This window comes from Pterocles gutturalis, unplaced genomic scaffold (genome assembly GCF_000699245.1).
Source record: "Pterocles gutturalis isolate BGI_N339 unplaced genomic scaffold, ASM69924v1 scaffold36234, whole genome shotgun sequence".
Classification (NCBI taxonomy): domain Eukaryota; kingdom Metazoa; phylum Chordata; class Aves; order Pterocliformes; family Pteroclidae; genus Pterocles; species Pterocles gutturalis.
The window spans coordinates 70985-91309 of NW_010134622.1; the positions used below are offsets into that span (position 1 = coordinate 70985).

Below are 20325 nucleotides of genomic sequence, written 5' to 3' on the forward strand. Positions count from 1 at the left end.
GGTGGCTCTTCTCCCATGCACTGTCAGAGATATTAATTGGTGTAGTGGTGGTGCAAGAGTCTCTTCAAAAAGCAATTTAATCTTTGGAGGAAGGAATCAGTAAGTACAATTTGTGGAAGTGATCATACCACAACTTTATTCCAAATAGTTATTCAATGTTTTACCATTTAAGTCTCTTGAAGGATATATAGGAGGATTTAAAAGAGGAAGCTTTAAGTACTTGAAATTGCTTTGCAGCTTTTCCCATGCACCTCTGACACCCCTCAACTATTGCTTGTGAAAAAATAATAAGTAGGTGTAGCTACAGACAGCTGACCTTGAGTGGGGCTTTGATAATCATAACATACAATCTGTGCAATGCACTATTGAAGTTACTTGAAAAGATAGGAATATTTTGGGCCGTATCTTGAAGGTCATGAAATACCCATTTTTCAACTCTCAGTCCATTCAGTGGCTTCTTGTGTACCCATGGACTGTAGGTTGCTGATGCATCTTTGCTATGAGGACATGCTGGAGTAACTCTCACATTTCTTTGACTTCTGTCCACTCAGAGTGGCCTGCAAGGTGCCCTTTTGATAGTTGTGTCTGCCTAGAGAATCGTGTTTCAATCCCTGCCATCTAATGAACCTGGCATGGAACAAGGCATATTGATTACACCTAGAATCTAGTCTTTCAATAATGTTTTTTAACTCATTTCCCAAAATTTAAGATCAACTGTGTCAACTGGAACTGATACTGCTGCATTTTACTGACCACTTACATGTTCCATTAGATTTAGGAAAAGAAGTGATTAATCATGTGAAAGCATTTTAAATGGATGCTTGTATATTTTCTATTTAATCTCAGAGATTTAACTGATTTTTTTTTTTTTACTACCCATCTTTGGGACAGTGCAAGAAGTCCCACTGCTGCGTGGCTTCAGTTGTTTAAAATTTCTGGATCTTCTTTTGATTATGTGGGTGGAAGTGTGCTTTAGCTAGCACGTGACTGAACAAGGCTTAAATTAAGTCACAGCCTGGCTTTTCATGTTTACAGTTTTGTCACTGTGTATTATTGTCCCAATGCATATCTCTTGCATTTCTTCTATGAAGTTGTTAACATCTGCGCAAAAACTGCTCCTGAAATGTTTTTCCAAGCCCTTTCCTCAGTTTTATCAATAAATAAAAGTGCTGTTTATCTCTGTGTTAAAGGATTGCTGCTGATGCTGAAGCAGTCTAATAGAAATAATTAACAAATACCAAACTGACTGAAATTCACCTGACTGCAGAAGGGCTTGTCTGAGACCTGCGGCTCTCTTGAGGTGAGACGGGGATTCTGACACCCACATGGATTTCTGCCAAGGGTAGAAGAGGGCTCCCTGTGGACATCAGAGAGGTCAGCATGAGGTGGAGCCTGCTCTTCCTCCAGGGTCTTCCTCACCCTTCCTGTCTCTTTCCCTGCCATTTCCTACTTTGATCCAGCTACTTTCAGCTGTTTATTTTTTACTTTCAACTATTTATTTCTACCATTTGTGTTTTCAGCAGTAGTCTAGGGCAGCAGTGTTCTCAGTGCAATGGAGAACATCGTGCCCACCACCAATTAGCTGTTTTCTCAAATCATCACTGATTTCTCCTGTCAAGAGTTAGATATTCGATTGGGTGTTGAGGTCACCTGTTGTCTAAGATATGACTTGAATGAAGTAGCAAGGTGTATAGTTAAACAGTGGAAAAGCAGTCTACTAAGTCTAGATCCTGAAATATATTTCCATCTGTTTTCCGTAACGTTCCTCCTGTATTTTCAAAATGCATGTCACTTTTTTTTTCTTTTCAGATTTTCTGCATACTAAAATCTGAATTTGTTGGACAAAGTTCAGTTTAGGAGGGACTTATGCAGAAATCTCATAACTACTTTGCATGATATAAATAAAATTATTTGAATTTCTGTGATAATTTGAAATCTAAGACATCTGTACCTCAGTGTCTGGACAGGACTTTATAAATAACCAAAATTAATTTGGAAATTATAATAAGCCATATTTCTCTTCAGAATGAAATAGTTTTATTGAATGTTGAAAGGAAATAGTTTTGATTTTTTTTCTGTCCACAGTCTATCATAGTTAATAATGCAAATGCTTTCTCTATAATGCTTCATTAAAATTCTTCCCGACTTGCGTAATCCCCATGGGGTTACTGAACTGTATTATTTTAGAATTAGTTCCATCTTCTCAAAGTATCTAATAAGTGCAGAAACTAGGTAGATAAAATTGTCAAGAGTCATCAAGACCAAAAAGAATATGCAAATAGACTGATTTCTGGTTTTTTTCATTGCAGTTGGGTTAATATTTATGGAACTAATGTTGGATTAACCCAACTGGCATAACTAGAAAAAAGTTTTAATTGATTCTTAATACAGTGCTTGCTACTGCAAACTTACTCCCTGAAAAATCTTTCAGCCTTATTAAGGCAAATTCATTTATATTCTTCTTTTCATATATCTATCTGTTCCAAAGTCTGATGTGGGTTTCTTGTTTGTTTGGAGGTAGCAAAGGGAAAAGGAAGAGAAGTATGTCCCTAACTCAGAAACATTCAGAGGAAGCTGAATATCTCCATCATCTTTTTGTCTCTTCAGATCTCTCCTTTTAGATGCACTTTCTTTCAGTTGTTTCTCATGCCAAAAAGTAATGAAATATGAGTTGGTGCTCAGCAAAAAATATTTTTTTTTTCCTCAGGAGTGCTTGCTGCTGTCTTCCTGTGGAAACAAGTAACAGCAGAAGCTTCTGCAGTCTAGTCCAGAACTAGAGTCAGTAGAGTGACAGGTCTGGCAGAGTGTTGCAGAACCAGAAGCCTAGCTTTTCTTGTAAATATTGCACCCATCTAAACTGTAAAGATACAGGAGACCTCACACGTACACAAGTATGTGTGCAACAAGCACACAGCTGTTGTATCCACAGGCAGATACCCATAAACTTGCATCCTGGTTTTTGTTAATAATGCTAACTTTACCTGAATAGGTCATAGTAATTATCAGTGTTTAACAGTAAGAAAGTATATTGCCTTATGTCAGTGACTCCCTCCCCTTATCTGTTTTAAAGCAACTGAAGTGCTTTATGGCCTGTAATAGATACACAAGATCTGAAGACAGCAGACCAAAGGGAGAATAAATATGTACAAAGACACAGAGGAATCCTGCAGACATCACAGAGAGGAAAAAAATTGAAGCAGCAGAACTGGCAAACAGCTAAATTGCAGGATCTTAAGGATTTTGAACATCAGGTGTATTGCTGTATTTCACTGAATCACAGAGTGGTTGAGTTTGGAAGGGACCTCTTAAGATCATCTAGTTCAGCCCTCCCTGCTCAAGCAAGAGTCAGCTAGAGCAGGTAATATTTGGTTAGTCTTGGTTATTTTCCAGGCAATTTTGTGGTTACCAGTCTCAGGACTGTACTGACTCATTTAGCCATGCACATTATCACAGTCTGTATTGAGCACTGTAGCACTCAGTAATGATATTGCTCAGAGTTTGTTTGCTTTCATATAACAAGTGTCCTTTGCCTCTTGTCAAAAAAGCAGTAAAAAATACAGGTGCTAACTTGCATAGGAGAGCTAGCACTGGCTCTTTTCAGAAGCTGGGTAAAAGCCATAAGCTCTGTCAGATGCTGAAGAAATAAGAAAGTTGCAGTCGAAACATTTTTTAATGGAGAAAGAGAAGAGGGAGGTCAAAAGCTCAGAGGAGCCACATGAACATGAAGTGAATTTGTTACTGACTCTGTCAAAAATACAGAAGACTGACACTCCCTGGGGCAGTTGAGGCCGTTTCAGGTACCTGGGGGATCCAAGACCTATAAACATAGGATACAGATGTTCCAGCATCAGTTAGTTTTTTGGAAAGGAGGAGTAGCTTCAAGTTTATCTCTCACTTCCTTTCATCCTTGACTGTAGCAGACAACATAAAGCAGGAGAGGCATCCTCACAGACGTTTGCGGTCATGGTTAACCTGTGAACTGCGCCACTCTGACCCTTCATCACCAGCAATTCTGATTTCCCTGTTGATAAATGCAGCCTGTTCCATTAGGCTGATGGAAGCATCTCTGCGAGTACATTATCCGAAGTTCATGAAGACAGCATATCACTGCACAGCACTGCTTTCTTTGATACAACTAATGCTGTAAACAGACCATGTTTTAGCCAAGAAGGCACTAATTTAGCAAAGCTTGGATGCAATCCAGAATCAGAATCTAAAATACTGACGATGCTCTCCTCAAGCTGAAGCCTGAAACCAGTTCCCAGTGACGGGACCCAGATGAGTAGTTGCAACAAATTCTTTAGCAATCTGTCTGTTATTCCCGTGGAATGTGAAAGGTCCTTCCGCTGTTTCTCCTTGTCTGGAAGGCTTCTCTTTTCTTCCACATTACCTGCATTTACTATCAGTTTGAGAACAACCTTCATTTTCTCCAGGGCCTGTCAAACTAATGGCATGTCCTTCAAGTAAAAGCAACTTGCCATTACAGTTTAATAGTACCTTCATTCCCTCAGTATCTGCAGAATGAAAAGGAACAAAGGATAGAACTGAACAGTTTGCTCCGATTTTCATCCCGTTCTTCTGCTGAAGCAGCAGCATAGCCCACACTGCCTACAATAAACAGTTAAAAAATTTCCAGTAGCTTTTGAAATCAACATTTGAAGTGACAAATAGGCTTCCTCCTTGAACAGCTGTTAAACTGTCTGCTCATGATGTTCTCCAGAACATCCTTTCCCATAAGTGATGAGATTTTGGAATCTGCAGAAGATGTGTGGGCACTCTTGGCCCCATTATTGTTACCTCAAACAGAGCATAAGAGAAAAATTGGATCTTTTGTAATGATCTGGAGAACTATACCTTCCTGTTCAAGTTCCTACTCTACTCTTAACCCTCCTCAGGACTGTTACCACAAGTTACATTCAACAGAGAGAGTACTTTTTTTCAGGTAGATCATATAGAACTATTTCCTTCAGGATTCAAAGCAAAGTATTTTTACTCTCCTTCCTGATTTCAAGAAAAAAAAAAAAAAAAAAAAAAAAAACTTTTGTGGGATCACAGAGACTTCTCCAAGTAATTACTTGCTATAATATTTTCCCTGGATCATTCAGCTTGATCTAGTACTGGCAACTTCTAAAAATCTTCCATGAATCTGTGAATCTGTGAGTACAAAAGACAGGAAACTTAATTCTACTATATAAAAGACAAATACTGACAGTTTTCAGCATTTCTATTTACTACCTGAAGGTGGCAAGACTTCTCATAGATTATTTAGGCTATTTCTTGTTTTTGGAAACAAACCCAACATGGAGCCAGGCTCAGTTTGAAGACCATCAAAGTGATTGCATTAGAATATTTGTGATGTTAACAAGCCAGATCTGCTGGAAGGCATAAGGGTTCATTTAGCTTCACCATCAGCTGACTCAACAGCCGGCTTCAGCAGAGTCCCAGTTGCTGAAGTTACTTGTAGAGCATCCACGTTGATCCTTACATCAAGATTAGCAAATCGTGTAGAGGAAACAACTGTGCAAAGTCCTTTCAGATGATCTCACAGCACCCCACTGCTCTTGAGACCCATCTGTCCAGAAGTGTTAGGAGAAGAAAAAAGATGTCTCTCATTCTGCATCAACAATGATTCTTCAGAGTTCCGCACACATCTGCCTTAAAGCCCCCCATCCTTCCTGGTGGTTCAGAGCCAATCATCTGGCCTTCGTGGGAGCTCAGAGACTGTCCCAAACTGTAAATTCCCATGACCGGAGTGTGAAGGTGTCTAGGGTCTGTACCAAGTCCCTTGTACATGCTGCTAGAGCATGTATCCTGGGCTCCCATGTGGAGAAGGTATCTCATCACACAACTTTTTAAAATGTCACAGCCTCTGTAAGAGAATTAAACTATTTCTATAGTTAAAAAAAGCCAGTAGTAACTTATATTTGCATTATCAAGTCAGTTTTGATAGCTGTTCCCACCACAAAAATAGTTATGCTTTTGTTCTAACAGAAGAGGAGCACAGAATGGAAAAATTGGCATATGATAGACTGAACTCCTGCAGGGGTTTTAATTTTCACATACTCTTAAACTCATGGAGCCTAATGAGCCTAACATTTTGGCCAGTTGCACAATTTGGAAATTTCAACAGTGAATGGTTTTTGGACAGCAAAAAAATGTTCTCACAAATATGAAAAGTGAACAGATGTTACTATTGGTGCGTCCAACGCCTACTGACAGAAAACATCTGTGTTGAACTTCCTGAATTTTAGGATCTTGAGAACACTCCCACACACCACTGGAAGCGATTTGAAAGCAATTGGGCTGGCGGATCGGCTTTCGGGTCTATGACTGAATGTTCTAACGCAAGCAGGTGCTGGTTGTTGTCTTGCCTTGAGTAGCCCAGCTAACCAAGCAGCAACCATAAAGCTATCCAACCCACTGTGTTATGCAAGTTGTTAGCATTTTGTGTGAACTGTGATTTTTAAAAAGGCGTAAAAAGCAATTGAATGAAAAGAATGGAAAAAAATATATTTTGGTGCAGATACTAGCAGATTAGGATTGCACTGCATTGTATGGTGCCCTGGAAAGTGTCTGGATGTTTTAATCCTGTCAAAAACCATGTTGAATTAACAGAATTTTCTTCTGTTTTGAAAACATACTCATTGTGTTTAAAAGGTGTGAGGCATTTCCTGTCCCTCAAAATGCTCAGTCAAATGTTTACTAGGTACCATGACCAAAGTCTGTCCTTTTACATAAGCATGATACAGCAACTGTCATGGAATAACTGAGAGTTCTCTGCTTCCTCCTGCTCCACACCCATCATCTTAATGTTTGTCTGGTTATAAGAGCAAATTTGGCAAGATTATTTTCCTCTCTGGTGAATTGTTGGTTGGCTATCAAACCAACCTTCTCCAATTAATTAAATAGTAAAGAATGTTTCACAATGATAAATCAATGTCATTTTAGTGTTCTGTAAAACATCATTAGCTCATGATCTCAACTTTAAGTTGATTCAAAATAACATCTCTAAGTTATCTTAGTTAACTCTTTCTTAAAGACAGTATTGAGTTGGAACTCAGAGGGACAATATTTATATGTCAATAGAAGTATTTTTTTGTGCCTTAAGTTGGTACTCTCAGTTTAACCAACATAAAATGAGCAGCTCCATTAATAGCACTTCTAGTCTCACGCTAAGCCAAAGCATAGATCCAGGTTACACAGTGTCAGGGCAGCCCCAGCTCTGCTAGGTCTACAGGTTTCTGAGATCTGAAGATTTTCCCATGATTCCTTTATGTCCTGCTGGAGCCCCTTATCAGAATTTTAGCAGAGCCCAATGTAGGCAGAAATTTTGTTATGCCCTGAATAAAGATGATAGAAACTGAGCTAAGAAGCGATACAGAAGAGCTGGTATTTATGTGTCTCCCAGCAGCCTAAAAGAAACATATGTGAGCAGCCAAAAAGGAAGCAAGGTAGGGGACAGATTATATACTTGGAATAAATTTATATGCTTTTGAGCACACAGCAATATCATCTGATCACTTTTTTATGCTGAAACATTTCTAACTTCCAAGAAAATCCTACTATTTTACACTACCAGTAGCAATGGTTCTGGCATATACTGCCTGCCAAGTTTAGTAAATTGATTGCATTTATATCCAGCTTCTTTCTCATGCAGCATAATTTTCATGGTCAAGTTTGTCTGAGTCTTAATCCTAACTGCTAAATTCACAATTCCAGGGCTTGATCTTTTGTGGTATTGCCTTCTTGCACAGCTTAGAAAGCAGCAATGTGGAGGTCAACATATGAGCTGGGGACCTAAGCTCCTCTTATAGACAGTTAAGAAAAATGGGAATGTTCAGGGTGCATTTCTTTGACCTAGTTTGAATATCTGCATTAGGTTATATCATGACTTAAGATGTGACTCTCACCTTATGGGAACTTTGGATGACTACACTGCATGTAGATAAATGTCTACATCTGTTCAATAAAAAAAAAAAGAAATGTGGTGCCTTTCAAGTCATAGGACCATAGAATCATAGAATCATAGAATGGCCTGGGTTGAAAAGGACCTTAAAGATCATCTAGTTTCAACCCCCCTGCTGTGGGCAGGGTTGTCAACCACTAGAGCAGCCTGCCCAGGGCCCCATCCAGCCTGGCCTTGAATGCCTCCAGGGATGGGGCATCCAAAGTCCTTACAAGTCCTATCACATAATTGGGTAGAGCATGCTCACCGGGTAGTGTATTTGCTATTATGTGTCCTAATTCTGATTCCATGTTTTAAAGCCAATAAATTATCAAGAAATAAACCAGGATGTGAAATGGCAACCACTGCTCCACCTTTAGCGTGGGCACACACACTGACCCCACCACAGCTTACTTCTCAGTGGCAGTGGGGTAAGATACTTTGTATTTATCACACAGTAAGAAGGTGAATGTAGGCAGGCTCCACAGACATCTGATGTGTTGCAAACTCAGACCCTAACGCACTTGCCTCCTCACCATTTGGTTGTGCAGCCATACTTCAGCAGAGGTACTGCCTTGAACTTTCAGAGCTATTCCCTTACTGAATCTGCAAACAAAACCACCCTTCCCCTCTGCCCACCGCTTCCTTCCCACATCTTCTCCTTCCTCTTCTCCTTTCCTCTATACAATAAACTTTTGAAGACTTAGCATGGAAATCCTCGTAAGATTTTGTCTAGACTTGCCCTTTCTGGTCTTTATCTTTGAGAGAGGATTGCCATGGTCATTCTTTCTACAGCAGCTCTGCAAAGCACAGAAAGCATTTCTGACATATGCTCCCATGTATTTTGTGACAGGAAGGAACTTTTAACTGGTACTTTTGAGAGCTTGACCTACATTCCAGCATATATTTTCTTTTACGCATGTTTTATCTTCTTGGGTGACATAGCAGCTTTCTGGAAGATCACAAATTAGATCAAACCATGGGAACAGAAAACAGTACAAAAATATTTCATTTACTGACTACAGAACAGGGCTGTGGCTTCTGGTAAAGAGAACCCTTTCATAGTTCTTTTTATATGAAGATTTAATGTTTATTCCTTCCTTAATAAAAAAACCCGAGCCCCTGTACAGGCTGAATCACTGCTCTGGAATTAATGTTAACGTCATTTAGTCACCACTGTCCTGAGAGAAAATGTCGCATGTCCAGACAATGTAGTTGAAAGAGTAGCAAATTGTTACCATGCCACTAGGCTGAACTAGCCTCATTTTTTAGTTATTTTTAACTTAAAGTGAATTTTATAATTTTTTTTGTTTACTTTTTGGTATAAATAAAAAAAATCTTTTTAACAAATGAGAAGGGAAGGTTTTTCTGAGAAAATGAGCTGGAATGTGAAACTCAGCTAAATAGCCTCCTCTGAAGCAGAGAAAGATAAATTAAAAATAGAAATAACCATTAGCTATGTACTTTTTTTCTTAAAGCCTGCTGACCCTTTCAGTGCTACTCTGTGTTTAAGGATTGAATATCACAAAGCTTAAGGTACTTGAGAAGGGTTTGCTTCTTTTGCTTCTCAATATTCAAGTTAGATCACAGAAGTCCATCCCTTCCTAAGGCTGGTAACCATGCGGTAGCAGAAGCTAATGCCAGCTCGACAGTAAAATAGAGATTCAGAAGATAAATTTGAGACGATGAAGGCCTGTGACATTAAACATAAATTTAGCAATTCATGGGAGAAATAAAATAATAAAAATTCCTGTTAGAAGGTCAAGTCCTTCTACGGCACAAAATAAAAGGGGAGTGACAGAACGTGGACACTTCAGGAAGCCGCGCTGCTCGGTTGCATGCTGAATATCATCCCATTCCATTTGCACCCAGCTATCTCACTGACAGACATTTTGCCAGAAACCTTCTGCTTTTGTTGCCTTAGACCTTGCACAAAGACGTTTTGACCCCACCTGAGCTTCTTATCAGATTTCCTGAAGGTTATAACATGCTCTGGAAGTGTGCACCTGTGGTGGCTGGGGATGTGTGCAGCGGCAACGGCTGGTGCCATCTAGTGAGGAGCTTCTGAATGCTCACTGCAAATTGAGATTGATCATCTGTCTTGTAGAAAGTAGTCACTATTACAGACCTGAAAACACAGAAATAAAGTGATGTGCTAATAGGTTTAACAACGAGGCCTGCACAAACTTCAGGATTTTTTTTTCTCCCATATAATCTTTCTTTCTAGTGGCTAGCATTAGCTATGTTTTACCCTATGTATTTATATTTTCTACCATTCTGTGGATTGTTTTGACCAACTTTTTCCATGTGGAATTGCAAAAATGTTTAAACCTTGCTAAAACAAAACTCTGAGTTGCTGAGGTGGATGGAACCATTCAGACTACATTATCAATGTACAGCATGATGATGTATGGTGCAGAAAGGTTCCAGTCTCATCTGTGTCATGGTGAATGTTGTGCTTATTGGTGACTGCAGTTGTACCCAGAGAAGCTTTGAAAGTGAGGTGTTTTAAACTTGGTTTGTTCCAGTAACTACTGAGAAGTGTGGGTAAACAAAGATTTCATCTTAGTAGAGCTGGCAGGAAAGGAAGACCACATGTGTATCCCTGCCATGGAGAGATTACGCAAAAATAACCAGTTAAGATCCACACGGTCTTAAACTTGTTTTAGAATTGGTTCTGTAAACAGTCAGAGGGTGTTGTGCGATGAACTCTCTGGAGATCTGTCTGTACTGGGCAGGCTGGGGCCACCAGTGCCAGTGACTGACTCAAAATGGGCTGGTTGAGCTATGGCAGCAGGATGCTCCATGTGGTCTGCTTTTCTCTGCCTCTCGGCTCAAAGCTGCACAACCCCATAGCTGAAGCACTTCTGGCACTGTGCACTGCGTGTAGCTGAAACCCCAAACCCTTTGCTTACGTATTCCCCTCTAATATATTCCATCCATAAACTCCAGGATTTACACTCCGAGAGAAATGCCAGGTGATATGCCTGTCCCAGTCTGACTTGTGCCACAGCAGGGTTCTTGATGTTGTTCCTTGTAGTTCATATCTTTGGGGATGGAAGGAGTGCTAAGGTCAGACATTTTTTGCTTGGGCTCAAAAATTGCTTTACTGTGCCTACCTCCATGGAAGCAGCCTCAGAGAACTGCATATCCCCTAAGCTGGCCAACAGGGCCAAGTGCAAGGTCCTGCACCTGGGTCAAGGCAATCCCAAGCACAAATACAGGCTGGGCAGAGAATGGATAGAGAGCAGCTCTGAGGAGAAGGACTTGGGGGTATTGGTCAGTGAGACGTTGAACATGACCCAGCAATGTGCGCTTGCAGCCCAGAAAGCCAACCGTGTCCTGGGCTGCATCAAAAGAAGCATTAGCAGCAGGTTGAGGGAGGTGATTCTCCCCCTCTACTCTGCCCTCGTGAGACCCCACCTCCAGCTCTGGGGCCCCCAACATAAGAAAGACCTGGACCTGTTAGAGCAAGTCCAGAGGAGAGTCATGAAGATGGTCAGATGGCTGGAGCACCTTCCCTATGAGGACAGGCTGAGAGAGTTAGGGTTGTTCAGCCTGGAGAAGAGAAGGCACCAGGGAGACGTTATAGCAGCCTTCCAGTACTTAAAAGGGGCCTGCAGGAGAGATGGGGAGACACTCTTTTGTCAGGGAGTGTAACCATAGGACAAGGGGTAACAGTTTTAAGCAGAGAGAGGTAGATTTAGATTAGATATTAGGAAAAATTTTTTTCCTGTGAGGGTGGTGAGACACTGGAACAGGTCGCCCAGAGAAGCTGTGGATGCCCCATCCGTGGAGGTGTTCAAGGCCAGGCTGGATGGGGCTTTCAGCAGCCTGGTCTGGTGGGACGTGTCCCTGCCCATAGCAGGGAGGTTGGAACTTGGTGATCTTTAAGGTTCCTTCCAACCCAAACCATTCTGTGATTCTGTTAAGTTTACACCCTGTTCTCCACATTTTGGCAGCATTATGTTTAAAAACTTTACTGTTTCTTTCCTGTGTGCCTGCTGGGTTGCCTTTTCCTGGGTTAGCACTTTTAATGAGCTCAGAAGTTGCTCATTTTCCATATAATCTATTTTGTTCCGTGGTGAGTTGCCCTCTGTTCCACTTGATGGTCTCACTCTAGTGGGACTGCATTGAGGTCCTTGCTGTCACATCCTTTCCCCATCTGTTGTTACAGGAGCTGTTCCAGGCTTAGCCCTCTTACAAAAAGTCCCAGCTCCCACTTGTCCGTCATGGTCAGATCACCCTTCCTGCAGGAAGTGAACTTGTCCTTTCACCAATGACCTTTTTAAAATGTCAGGGAATTAACCTCCTTTCTTCTTGTCCACTGTTAAATAAATTATACCCTACAAGGATCATTTTCGTGTGAGGAATACTGAATCATCACATTCCATATACCAGAAGCAGTTGCAAAACAGAAGTGGAGAAATGAGCTCAATGACGGTGAAACTCTGCAGTAATTCTGATTCTGTCTTCTCTTTATTGCTAGTCACTTTACTTCTTTCTTCTGATCTACATGTTGGTATGTGTGTTTCTCAGCAATTCATTATAATGTTCTTGTATTTTAAAACCTTTGGAGCAGGTACTGTCATTTATTGTCTCTTTATTCATATAGCACCTCAGACAATTGGTCGCTCTCAAAATTAGTGCACCTTCCTCTACCAGCGTTGTTTCCACCCTGTAAATTAGAAGGAAGAAAGTATTGCAACATGACATCTCTTTCATTTGACCAATCCTAAAGGAACTGGAAATTAAAATTAAAGCTGAACATTCAGTACTGGTTTAAAAGCTGAACATTCAGTACTGGTTTAAAAGTCTGTTCAGGATCTTACGTCCACTGGGACTTAATTGCAAAATGCAGTTATTAAAGTCAATCACAACTTGACAGCATTTTCTTTCATGCACGTCACTGGATAAGTGACAATGTATATACGATATTGCAAATATTTTCTGGGAAGATTTCCTGCAGGATTCCTAAGTTTCTGACCTTTGCTCCTCCCTGTAAATAGCTTTTGCACATGGCTGGGTGGACCACATGAATTGTGTGAGACCTCTTCCAGTCAGCTGAAGCCACACGAAGAGCGAAGCAGGGACTGCCTATTCAGGAGTGTATCCTGACGTGGGAGCTTTGTAACTCATCTGAACAGCCGTGGAAGTTCTGTATGTGAACAAAGGAAAAACTTCATGTTAGTCTTCAAGATATTCCATCAGCCTACTTTTTCATTTTGCATGGTCCGTCTGAGGTGCTGGCCATAGTGTGCCACACCTGTTTTGTTAAGCCTCTTAGCGCTGGCTTGTCAACCCAGTGGTGGGTGACATGGGGTAATCATGCCATCCTCTGGACTTGGGAAGCATTCCAGTTCACCCCAGCAAAATGGGAAGCCTTCTACCAGAGAGCACCATGGGCCAGAGCACGTTTCTGAACTGCTGTATCATTTAAGGAAAGGGAACACCAGAGGAGGTACTTTCTGAGTTGTCTAAAATACTACAGATAGGAGTAGCATGTTTCCCTAGGCTTGCCCTTTTTTTTTTTTTTTTTTTTACCTGGAAATTTAATCTGAACACAATTTCACAGCTTTGGAGAATTTTCTAGGATTTCTGACCCTCCAGGAGAAGAAGCAGAGCAGTACCATGCCTGGCATGTTTCACACAGGGGAATTGGGAACTCTAGTAATTGAGTCATGCTTTATTTGACTAAAGCTTTCAAATTGATTGTCTTTGCTCAAATCTCCTCAATGACCTTTGCAAAAGGGAGAATGTTCTTAGGTCATTTGCTAATGAAAAAGGGGCATACTTGTTCAACATAAAGAAAGCAGAGTAAAAGCTGACAAGTCTGAGCTAATGAAAGTTAACAAAGTTAATTCAGTTAACAAGCCAAGGTACTAACTGGCTGAAGAATTGCACAAACATTGTCATGATATTAAGTACTCCCCCAGCTCTGACTCTAGCCTCATGCTAAACTGGTCCCAGAAGGATCAATTCTCTGTCTTTATTGCAAATAATATTTAATAACCCCTATTCCTCAGCAAACAAATGATCAGCTAATTACCAGGAACGCATGGGGCTGGCATTGACCAGATCTCTTCCTCATTTTCCGTTCCTTGTTTACTTCTCCCTCCACACCAGATCGGAAAATGGGACTGGAGGTGGGAGAGTGATATTTGGTGTAGGAATTAAGAGAGGTAACCATGTTCCATGTAATGCCACCTTTGAAGTATTGCAGCTCAGCATGGCCCCTGCAGAACACCAGGCGCGGATTTGACAATTCTGAACACAAACAGCATTTTTTATCAGAAGTTACAATTAAATGTTTTATGTGCATTCTGCCTCCAGCCTACAGAAGGGTGTAGATGGGCACTAAAGAGACAGTTTGCATAACTCAGGTCAATGAGTAGCTTTTGGAATTTATTTGACTTCTTTTGGCTTTCAGGCACTTTAGATATGAAGCAGCATTTTCAGTGTACAGAATCCATGTTTTCTTTTCTACGGGGAAGTAACCAAAACATTTATTTTCAGATCATCTCAAAATTAAATTGAAACTGGAGCCAACTCAAATCTCTACAACTGAATTTGAATATTTTTTCTGTTCATTTTCATCCTTTCTAAAGGTTCCTTTCCAGATTTGGGTGTATGGGAAAGAACAAACTAGCTTAAGTATTTTATTAAGTTTTAAGGCTTTATAGTAAGATGCAAATATTTTATATTGATATTTGCATAAGAAATGATAACTTTTAGAGATTCACTGATTTTTAAAAACTGACAGCTTCTGATGTGGAGAAAGATCTGCTTGTTCAGATGCATATGCCTCCTGCCAACATGGATCTTATTATAGAATCATAGAGTCATAGAATGGCCTGGGTTGAAAAGGACCTTAAAGGTCATTTAGTTTTATATGTTTCCGTATAATCTTTGTTTCTTTTCAATTTCTTAACCTGAAAAAGGAAAAGAGGTTGGCTTCCTAACACTTAATAATCCACATGAGCAGGCTTGGTTTAGAAGTAGAGATGCTGTATAAAGTTGGGCTTGGTTGTAAGCACAGGAGAGATTCTCTTTCACACTGGCAACTCAAACTCTTAAATCCATGGTGTCCTTTGGCACTGCTCTTAAACCATTTGTTCTGTCAAATTAATCATAACAGTATAGCGAAAGATCTATACCATAAGAGATTCATCCTGGTGGCTTGTCCCAAGGAACTACATGTAATTCATTCTTCATACTTGCTCATTCCTAGTCTTCTTCCAAGAAAATAAATTGCATGGAGTTTTGTACTTCTTTTGGCTATGTCATCTTCTCAATATGGACTCACTTGATATAATACAATAGGATTTAAAATACAAAAACCTACTCCAACTGTTGTGACAGCAATTTTCCACAAAAGCTGCATGGAAAATTTGTGTGTTTTTAAAACTAGACATAAGCTATGTTTCAGTCATAGTGTTTGGGTTTGTGATATTAAGACAACTGTAGCACAGATAAATGTTAATTATAGCTGGATGGTTGACAATGAAGTTTTGAAAGTGTGTCACAAACGGACTATTCTTTGATACGAGAATAAAGTTAAGTTTGCCTAAAATCAATGAGGCATTGTCCAGTATCTTTCCTACGATTTTCTGAAGATAAAGAAATTAGGATATCTTCAGGTTCATTTCTTCAAGTCCCCACACTGCCCTCCTTCACTCCTTCCACCACAATGGCATTAAATGAAGTTGACCTATTATCCTTCTTGGACAGGGATTGCATTCATCTTCTAGCTCTTTCTTTCCAGGCATGGGCAAGACTGTAAGTATTTTATACTAAAATAAGATATTATTTTTTATCAGCTCATTTGTATAAATATATATCTGTTTCTTCCTGTTTTGCTGTAATTCTTTCTTCATGAGATATTAATGCTATTGCAGAGTGGTCTGTGAAAAATCTAATTGCATTTTTAAAATACTTTCATTAGAATTGTCTTAATTAGAACATCTTGGTAAATGGTGCTTTGCGCCATTGAAGCATATTCTTCCAGAAAAGATTGCAGCGATTCACTACTAGTGTCATTAGTGCACTAAATACTGTAGAGCATGCAAAACATATGTGCCTTTGGTGACACTACATCTGGAACAGTTTTCAAGTACTTTGGTTCACACATCTCAGACATACTGTCACAACCCATTACTTAAACCACCATTGTGTCATTTCAAAATGATTTTTTTCCCTGTTGAGCCTTGTGATGCTGGCAGTCAACAGGGAATTATTTTTAAACAATGTTTGAAGTGGCCTGCAGAGCCAAACCAGTGCTGGAAGGGAGAATGACAAAGGAGCCCTGCGTGCAAGTCTTCAACCTGCGTGGATACATGCACATCTAATAATTTTCAGGCTCCACTGTTAAACAGAAATATCATCCCCAAAGAGGCAGAAATTCCTGCCATTAAAGATCAGGCTCCATTTGTAAGAAATACAGCCACTAAGTAGATTTCACAGTTACGCATATTGTTCTTGCTCAGAGTGTAATTAGTTATGATGTAGAGCAGCGAGAATCATTCCTGAGAAGCCTTATACCAATTAAAGCACTTTTTTTGTAGAGTAGTAGTGAATATTCAAGTAGTGAATATTGATTCGAGCATTCATTTCTCTGTATTGATTTTGTCACACACAATGTGGTCACTCTTGCTGGAGTTTCTCTACATGGTGTTTCCAGATGACGTTCATCAAAAGAGTCTGGCCTGCTGGAACAGAAACAGTTTCTGTGTTTGTTTTCTTTTCAAGAGATTGACTCCATTGCAGCAGCGATAACTAATCCAGCTTCATGCATCACGACTGTTCCTAAATAAATGCTTTTTTTATTCTTTTTATCAGGGCCAGCCAGGACTTCTTGGATCACAGGGATTCACTGGACCACCAGGATTGATGGGTATCCCAGGACTGCAAGGTCCCAAAGGTCACAAAGGTGAAAGAGGATATCCAGGAATAAGTGGACCCAAAGGAGAAGTGGTAACTTTTGAATATCAGATGTTTTAGCTAATGACCAAAATACTGGGCAGAACATAATTTTAATTGTGCTGTTTCACTGCAGGGGCAAAGAGGAGTCACTGGATTCCCCGGGGCAGAAGTAGCCAGTTACCTCATCTTAAAGAAATCACCAACTGCAACTATTGCAGGCTAGTTTAAAGCCTTTGTACTTCAATTAAAATCTCTGGGCTAAATTCTGGATCAGCCACGTACACACGTTAAAACTAAGGACATTTGTTGAAGTGAGTGGAACTGCAGATACACAACAATAAAGCAGAATCTGTGCTCCTTCTCCTTCCCTCAGATAATTAAGGTCTGTTTGCTTTGTCCTATGGAGAAATCCCCTTGTAAAAGGGGACAAGAAAGGACAGAGATTTCCTTTGTCCCTGAAGGTTACCCAGCTAAGTATGTTCTTTTGTAGGAAAGAGCTACAAGTACCTCACATCTCTTAAACCCTGTGAGCGAAGGACACCAGTGGGTCATTCCTTCATTATTTCAGAGTTGCAAAGCACAAAGACTAATGGTTTTAAGAATACTAACCATTGTTATTTCCTTTATAACTCATATGGCATGCTTGAGATTGTCTTTAAAAACTTACTGAACACTGAACAGTGTCAAACTTTGAACAAATTGACCAGGTCCATGAAGCTGAAACATTCAAAGAAGAAAACCGGGTAAAGTTCACAGCACAGTATTTTCCCAGCTTACACTTCTTTACATCTTGTGTCATAAAATAACAAAGAAATCTGAGTCACTGGAATCCCTGGACAGAGTTCCCAGGCTTGGGTTTCCTTTGTAGTGCTCCCTGACACCGGGGCCCTGCTCTGCAGCCCACGCATCCACATCCACTCTGCTTTCACCCTTTTTTGTTTCCAAAAGAACTCCCTATCGAGTTTCAGGGCTTTCTCTCTCACACTCTTCCTCCTCTCCTTCTTTCTCACTCTTAAAGGAAAAGCAGAAGACCCACTTTCCCATTCCTATTAACACTCCTGAAGCCAAAGATTTTGCTCATCTCACCACATCATACTGTTTTTTTCTAAGTCCTCTAACTTCCTGGGAAGGAGAGTAAATCACTCCCCTGTGAACCTCCATGTTGTTATAACTGGACCGCTTCTCTTACCTGAGCAAGTTTTCTTTTCTAGCCCTGCCTTCCTGACCTCTGCACATTGCATTGTGAGGGATAAAAACCTCAGGACAGTACTTGAACCTTCATGGTCGTTATGTCCTGTCCTCAAGCTCCCTTGCCCTTCCCACTCGGTACACTCTCTAAGCAATTTTCTTGGGCTGAGGCTTAACACTGACCATCAGAAGGCAGACAGATAGGCACATGTATGAACTGTGATGGCATAGCGCTAGGATGTGGGGCTGGAGGCCAAGAGAGGACGGTGGCAAGCCTGAATCTCTTCTGGGGTGAAGAATGCCAGTATTTGATGGAGTAAGGATGTGGACAGATTTAATTTTCTTCTAAGTAAGGGGGCAGAAACAAAGAGAAGACTCTTGCTCTAGGTAGAGGAGAAGGGATAAATGTTTTATGTTAGTTTCTGGTTTTTCTGACTGAGTCCCCCTGGAAGAAAGAGCTGCTCAAGTTTAGATTTGCTTCTCATCGGCCTCAGTGTGAACCAGAAGCAACAGCAATTAAGGTGAATGCAGGTACAGAAATGGAAATTCAGTTTGAGATGCAAGTAACTTTTCAGAGGCTCTGTGTGGAGGTTCTGCAGTGCCTCTGGTTCCCTTGCTTTGAGCCCTTCTGTTTTCTTCAATACTTACAGCCTCATCATAACACCCAACCTAGCTCCAAAAGCATCTCTGACTTTTTTCTCAGCTTGAAAGCTGTTCAAAGCCAGCGAGGAACCCTTCTTCCCACTCTTCCAGTGTTAATGCTACAATGCTTAAAAATCCCAGTTCTCGGTGGCTCCTGCACAGCCGCCTCATCTGGCTTAGTTAGTTGTCTGCTTGACAGAGCCTGCATTGAACATAGCTTTCCTACCCTTTCTGAAAGGCCCTTCACTGCTCATTTTTTCATGCTGTCTGGGGCATCTGGTTCAAGCTGCAGCTATATTAAAAAAAGGCACTGTCTGTTTCTGTCTTTGAAAATCACAGTTTCCCATGGATCCAAGCCTTGGGCTTAATGTGAGAATGTCTAAATACTATGTGACTGCAGGAAAAGGAAAACTAGAAACAGATGGATAGATAAACACTTTTTTTTTTTTCCTCAACAGGGTCATCCAGGGCAGCCAGGATCAAGGGGGAAACCGGGTCATGATGGCTGTAATGGGACAGTAGGTGACCCTGGTGACTCAGGAATTCCCGGACTCTCTGGTTTCCCTGGTACCATTGTAAGTAGCTGACAGTAAGTGAGTACCTGAAGCTAAGATCATTACTGAAGCAAGTTTCATTCATGTGTGTGTTGGAAGTGAATGGGACATCTCTTAATGGAGCTCCTCCCTTTTGGCCCAGCAGCGTGTCCATGCGGACTTGCCATGGATACAGTGCACCATGCACTGTTATTAAATTGCAGCCAGGGCTAGATGGTCTGCCCAGAGCTATACATGCCACGTAGGTCATGTGGGGAGATTACTTCAGGAAAACCTGTACAGCTTTATCCAACAGTGATAAAAGAAGATTAAACTCTCAATTCCTGATGAAAGTAACCTTTTCCTTCCCTGCTTCATGGCCAAAGTATTGGCTTTCCATTGCACGATAGGTGGGATCATGCTGAGGTGAGCAGTGGGGCTCCTGGATTTACCAGGGCACATGTCAGCCCTGGGGAGCTGCAGCTGCTGCTCTAGTTCTGAGGTGCAACCCTGTAATACCACTCCCAGGCAATGTACTATGAGGGTTTGCACTTTCTTTTTAAACCATGATTTTCCAGAGCTCTGCCTCTAAACAGCAGTATGTATATACTCATGGAACCCCAACAAATATTTTTTATTACTTATAGCTGTGTATGTGTTAACAGATATGATATCAAAGCTTACTTGTATTATTTTCTTGGTCACTTCCAGGGAGTCCAAGGGCCAAAGGGCCAGAAGGGGGAGCCTTATATACTGCCACCGGACATCGCAAGCCGGTACAGGGTAGGTCTCTAACTCCTGTGGGTTATTCATGCTCAGTATTGTTTTAGAATCAGATGATGGAGAGTTAGTTGTTCTTATACTCTGACGGAGACGTCCCAAGAGGCCCACTTTGATTCTGTGTAGGCTTTGCAAGGCAGCTTCTGCTTTCTCTGGTTACAGCAAAGTCTCTCTGATATCCAGGGAAAAAAAATCTCCACTCAGTTATTTGCAAGGAATTCCAGCCTACAGGTGAATTGCAGAGGCACTGGAGATGATGTAGTTCAAGTATTACCCTCTTAATGCAATGACTACCTTTGTATCATGCATGGCAAA

At 40.8% G+C, this 20325-nt stretch overlaps 1 protein-coding gene across 1 annotated transcript in view; it reads left to right on the forward strand.

Annotated features, from left to right (window-relative positions):
* The window catches only part of COL4A2 (collagen, type IV, alpha 2), a gene marked incomplete at its 5' end in the record, with an annotated part of 100925 nt that overhangs the window by 33004 nt on the left and 47596 nt on the right, over positions 1-20325 (forward strand). Inside the window, 4 exon segments of the mRNA XM_010081650.1 lie at positions 16784-16918; positions 17001-17036; positions 19156-19272; positions 19942-20013. Of these exon segments, the coding sequence (XP_010079952.1) occupies positions 16784-16918; positions 17001-17036; positions 19156-19272; positions 19942-20013 (360 nt within the window).